At 43.2% G+C, this 6,000-nt stretch overlaps 1 protein-coding gene across 1 annotated transcript in view; it reads left to right on the top strand.

Annotated features, from left to right (window-relative positions):
* Positions 1-2,395: 2,395 nt before the first annotated feature.
* LOC137567350 (cytochrome P450 4V2-like) overlaps positions 2,396-6,000 on the top strand; it is a 42,189-nt gene continuing 38,584 nt past the window's right edge. The window contains exon 1 of the mRNA XM_068278665.1: positions 2,396-2,652. Coding sequence (XP_068134766.1) covers positions 2,454-2,652 — 199 coding nt within the window. The 5' untranslated portion in view covers positions 2,396-2,453. The remainder of the gene's footprint in view (positions 2,653-6,000) is intronic.

Genomic DNA, 6,000 nt, shown 5'->3' with positions numbered 1-6,000 from the left:
TGAGAAGGCCTAGGAACAAAAAGCTCATCCGCCAAGCTATTATATTGCCCTCTGATGTATTTATACATGTTAATTAGATCTCCTCTAAGGCGTCTTTTCTCTAGACTAAATAAACCCAGTTTATCTAACCTCTTTTGGTAAGCGAGACCTTCCATCCCACGTATCAATTTTGTTGCTCGTCTCTGCACCTGCTCTAAAACGGCAATATCTTTTTTGTAATGTGGTGCCCAGAACTGAATTCCATATTCCAGATGTGGCCTTTCTAGAGAGTTAAACAGGGGCAAATGTATATGTTATTTACTTTTTTATTTCAAACATTTTCAAATATAACAATATACCAAAGATTTTTTCAATGTAGATCATTTATATACTGTGTTAAAGTGGACCTGAAGATAACGTAAAAAAGAGTTTCACTTACCTGAGGCTTCTGCTAGCCCCTTGCAGCCATCCTGTGGCCACGCATACCTATCCGTCGCGGCTCACTTTCTCTTTCACGGGAGCGTCTTGCGCAAGCGTAGTAGAGATTGGCGACAGGAGTGTGATTGAGGATGCACACGGCCAGGCGGTGTGGACGTCGACTTCTAAGTCGGCGAAAGAGAAAGTGAGCCGCTGCAGGGGACCGGAGGATCATTCCAAGATGGCGCGGGCACAGGACGGCTGCAGGGGGCTGGTAGAAGGTAACAGTAAAAAAGGGCGCAGGAGGCTAGTGGACAAATCGGGCGCCGCCATTCACTCCTATAATAATTATCGTTTACTGGGCGCCGAACAGGAAAAAAGGGCGCCCGAGAACAATAACGTTTTCCAACGGCGCCCGAAGATTTTTCATGTTTTATAACTGCTTGTGATGATTTACGTTTCTTATTTCAATAAAACATTATTTTAAATGTTATCCCTTACTGTTTGTAAAACATTATTATTCACGAAACAAAGCGATCAGTACGTAATGTAAATTGTAATATATTTTATCCCTTACTGTTTTTAAAACATTATTCAACACACAATACAGTGATCACTAAGGAGGATCTTAGGTTTAGGCACCAACAGGGGTGTCTTAGGTTTAGGCACCAACAGGGGTGTCTTAGGTTTAGGCACCAACAGGGGGGTCTTAGGTTTAGGCACCAACAGGGGGGTCTTAGGTTTAGGCACCAACAGGGGGGTCTTAGGTTTAGGCACCAACAGGGGGGTCTAGGGGTTAGGGGTAGGTACAGGGAGGGTTACTTAGGCACCAACAGGGGGGGTCTTAGGTTTAGGCATCAACAGGGGGGTCTAGGGGTTAGGGGTAGGTACAGGGAGGGTTACTTAGTAATTTTTTTTAAACGTTATTATACGTTTCACTATTTAAACGGAAGATTAACGTTTTTACAGTTGCCGATTTAATGCACATTATTTAATGATTTATAACTTTATAAAACATTAATTTTAAACGAAATACAGTACAATACATTTTTAAACGTTATCCATGCTTATCGTTTAAAACCCTGCGCCCTTTTTTCCCAGCGCCCCTTTTTAACGTACGCCTGGTAGAAGCCCCAGGGAAGTGAAACTTTTTTTATGGTATCTTCAGGTCTGCTTCGAGTGCTGAAAAAGATGTCAGTGCTGTGTAAATAAGAAATAATTATAATATTTTGCCATTAGTGATTGTTATAAGGTGTGAGGAGATCATTTTTCCCCTCAATTATCAATGTATCATGCAAGCAGTGGCACTAATAAATATAAATATGACATAATAACTAATTGCTGTAAAGGAAAAAACAAAAAAACAGCAGTCACAAGACACCAGTGTAGCGTCCACTTGAACAACATTCCTAAGGGCTCTTTCACATTAGGGCAGATTTTCTGCGTTTCAACGCAAAGGATAAAGTTTGCGTTACCCAAGGTGAAATGAAAGTCCATAGACTTTCATTTTAGCTTTCACATATAACGCAGCCTTTTTGTGCGTTGCGTTCCACTGCACCCAGGCGCAGTTTTTTGGCCAACGCTAGCTTTATGCGTTACAATGTTAGTCAATGTAAAACGCACACTATGCGCGTTTTTAATCCGTTAACGCAGGCAATCAGTCCCAGAATGCAACAGAGGAACAATGTAGAAAGTTGACAACTTAAAGAAAAAAAAATTACCTGCGTTTTTCTATGTGCAGTAACGCATTGAAAACGGATTAAAAACGCACACTCACTGCAGTGCAACGCATATCAAAACGCAGTAAAAGGCATACAACAAAACGTATGCTTTGAGCGTTCTCCAACGCAAGCTCTGATGTGAAAGAGCCCTAATGAATTGATAGTAGATGGAGGCTTGGCTTGTAGCTCTGACACACGCCTTCAGCAATACATAACACAGAGGCAGAGGATGCAGCTGACTGGCTACTCGTGAGAAGCTGGGAGGAAGCACAGACAGTATACACTCTCAGCACACACAGCACACAGCGATCAGTGCAGAGCAGCACGAAGCACGAGATGGAGCTACTGCAGGGAGAAGTACATACGCTGGTCTGGATAACCGCAGCTGTAGTCCTGCTGTCCTTACTACTCTTCTCTACCGTCCCCTTTTTCACGGACTATTTTCGGAAATGGAAAATGATGAGGCCGATCCCCGGACCGGGCCCCAATCTTCCTCTGGTCGGAGATGCTCTGATGCTGAAACCTAATGGTGGAGGTAAAGTATAGCAAGAGGACCCTGCTCCTGCTGCTCTGTAATATTCAACCCGCTCTCAACTCTATATTAGGTGTCCTTATTTTCCAGTCTCTTCTAAAGCAGACTCAATGCACCAGCTATAGCAGATTTTTAGAGAAAACTTTTTAACTGCAAACTTCATGTCATTTCAAGAAAGTCTCTGGATTTGAGTTAAAGTGTACCCTGGCCAATGTCAGGCTGGGACCGCACTTGTCCATGTGAAAAACGCAGCATTTTCTGCACACTGCACGCTTTTGTGTCTTTAACCTTGCGTTCCCGCACTCGATTTCCCGCTCGATTCCCGGCCGCTCGATTATTTCCGACATGACCGATTCGCGTTTCGATGGATTGTTAGGTCAATTTGGCATACGTTACATGAGAATCGACCTATCAATCATCGAAACGTGATAGGAAATGCTCGGAAATAATCGAGCGGGAAGTCGAGTGCGGGAACGCACCGTGTGTATCCAGCATAACAGCAGTTGATGATTCTCAATAGAAATTTGTTTTGAAACAAAAAGCAATATTTTCTTTTTCCCACATGTGAAGTCGCATTCACCTCTGCACTACGCAATTGAGAAAGGTTGGTTTTCAGTTTAATGCGATTTCACATGTGGGAAAAAGTTTTGATGAGTGTGGTCGAAGCTTTTGTCTTTGGAATTTCTCTACTTTTTAGCGTTGGTGATTAGGGGTGTGAGAAACTGTCGCAGTCGTTTTGTGAAACTTGTGCAAGTGATTAGACAAAACAATTGTAAATAGTAGTAAAGCGACCATAAATATTAGGGAAATGAATAACTCATGTGTATTAATGGCTAAAATCAATCATTTTAACAATTGACTTCTATTTACGATCACTTTACTTCTACTTACGATCGCTTTTTTAAAGAAAGCTTTTGTTGTTGCCCAACATGGTTTTATGGTGACACTGGCTGCTTATCTTGGGGGCACACATGGTACCATCAAGAAAACTTTTTTTGGCGCACTAAGTGTGTTGCGGCAACATTTGGGAAAAGGGAGTACAGAGCGGTAAGAGCACCGTGGCAAAAAAAATGGGCAAGGCCATGACAGGATGTTGGCATAGCTTATGTAATAGTGTAAATCAAAGGCAGTGGGCCCGAGTTTCCTCCCAAAACACAGGTAGTGACCTAGTGACCCTAAAGGCAATTAGACAACATTCCTTTCCTGCTGCAGAAGATGTCAGTGCTATATAAAAACATAATAATAGGGTAGGATACTGGAGTATGACTAAGGTAGGATTAGATTATGAGTTCCTCTTAGGTCAGTCAATGACATGACTATGTGCTCTTGTAAAGTGCTGCAGAAGATGTCAGTGCTATATAAATACATAATAATAATAATAGTAGTATGGTAGGACATTAGCTTATGATGGGGTTAGACTGTAAGTTCCTCTGAGGTTAGTCAGTGACATGACTATGTACTCTTGTAAAGTGCTGCAGAAGATGTCAGTGCTATATAAATACATAATAATAATAGTATGGTAGGACATTAGCCTATGATGGGGTTAGATTGTGAGTTCCTCTGTGGTCAGTCAGTGACATGACTATGTACTCTGTAAAGTGCTGCAGAAGATTTCAGTGCTATATAAATACATAATAATAATAGCATGGTAGGACATTAGCCTATGATGGGGTTAGATTGTGAGTTCCTCTGAGGTCAGTCAGTGACATGACTATGTACTCTGTAAAGTGCTGCAGATGATGTCACTACTTTATAAATACATAATACAGTAATAATATGGTAGGATATTAGACTATGACTATGGTAGAATTAGATTGTGAGCTCCTCTGAAGACAGTTGTCTGGTGTTATACACAGCACTTTTGTTGTTTATTGTAAGGTGTAGTTTATATTATTTATTGAGACACAAGCATAACTGATCTCCTTTATGGAACTCTCTACAGTGGGCATTTAGCGAGATCCATAAAGTAGCACCATAAATGACACCAGCCATGCTTGTTTCTCAGTAAATAATATAAGCCACACGCCTCAGAATAAAATGTATTGTGTTGTCGGTCACCCCTGTTATCATTGTCTGTAATCTTATGTATTGTACAGCGCTGCGTAATATGTTGGCGTTATATAAATCCAAGCACTGGAAGCTTCCGAAACCACAGCTGACAAGGATGCTGGCTGTGGCGCAGCAACGCCTTCAATATTTACCTTTCCTGGCTCCAGCGCAGGCGTAGTAGCGGCTCGCAGATGGGCTTAGGGGGAAATAGCCAATCCCAATCGGGCCTGCGCAGTACAGCGGACCTGAGTTTTATTTACCTACCGTGATCCTCTAGCCCCTGGCAGCCCATCTGTCACTTGTCGCAGCTCCGGGGTCCCCTCCATTGCAGATGCCGACCTCGCCAGGTCAGCAACTTCTGCGCCTGCATCGCTCGCAATCGCGCTCACGTGGCCTGGAGTGTTCTTTCTGCGCATAGGGACAGATAGGCTGTCAGGGGCTGGAGGAAGCCCCAGGTTTATTTATTTTTTTTATTTTTTTTTACTCGCACCTGTTTTTTAACCTACGTTTGGGCTTGTTTGTATTTATAAACGCAGGTAACCATGTGTTCTATCAGTCCATGGCCACTGGTGCTCCTGAGCACTGGAAGGGCTACCAAAGTCATTATCTTAGCACTGCACTGGTGACAAGGACACGCATTCCTTTCCATTTGGTGTCTGATCTTCTTGTGTGGGAGACACTTTCAGCCAGTTAAAAAGAAAGGATTTTTTTGTCTTTGCCTGTTTTTACTACACCATACTAGATTCCTGAAATTGTAATATTTTTTTCAATTAGCCTGCTTTAAAGGGTATCTTAGGTGCACCCCTTATAGTTGTTCTGGTCCCTGGCCATCCTTCCTCTCTCATCCATGCGGTAGCTGCACTCCTCTGAAAGCTGGCGGATTCAGCCAGTAGCGGCAAGGTGCGTGCCTCCTAGATCGCGCAAGCATTCGGTGCATGTGTGTTTGCAATTTTTATAAACTGTGCAAGCGCAGAGCTCTTCCAGCCAAAGGAGCATGATTGAGGAGTTGAGTGGCCAGGGGCCGTACATGCGGTCTTCTGAGGAGCACAGTTGCAGGGATTGGAGGCTAGAAGAAGCCCTAGATAAGTTAAACTGTGCACATTTTTTCACTTTAGACTTCCTCTCAATATAGTGAACTCTCCTAGGCCTCTTTAGTGTACAATGAAATGAAAAACGTTCTCCTCTGTCCCCCTCCGATACTGCCTACCGACCCCCGAACTTACTTCCTGCATAGGGTGGTCGCGGCTGACTGCGCAGGATCCTTGTTCATGCTGCCGGAAGTGCTCTGCGCATGCCAGCTAC

The sequence above is a fragment of the Hyperolius riggenbachi genome, chromosome 1, assembly GCF_040937935.1.
Source record: "Hyperolius riggenbachi isolate aHypRig1 chromosome 1, aHypRig1.pri, whole genome shotgun sequence".
Taxonomy (NCBI): domain Eukaryota; kingdom Metazoa; phylum Chordata; class Amphibia; order Anura; family Hyperoliidae; genus Hyperolius; species Hyperolius riggenbachi.
This window is presented reverse-complemented; position numbering and strand designations above follow the sequence as displayed.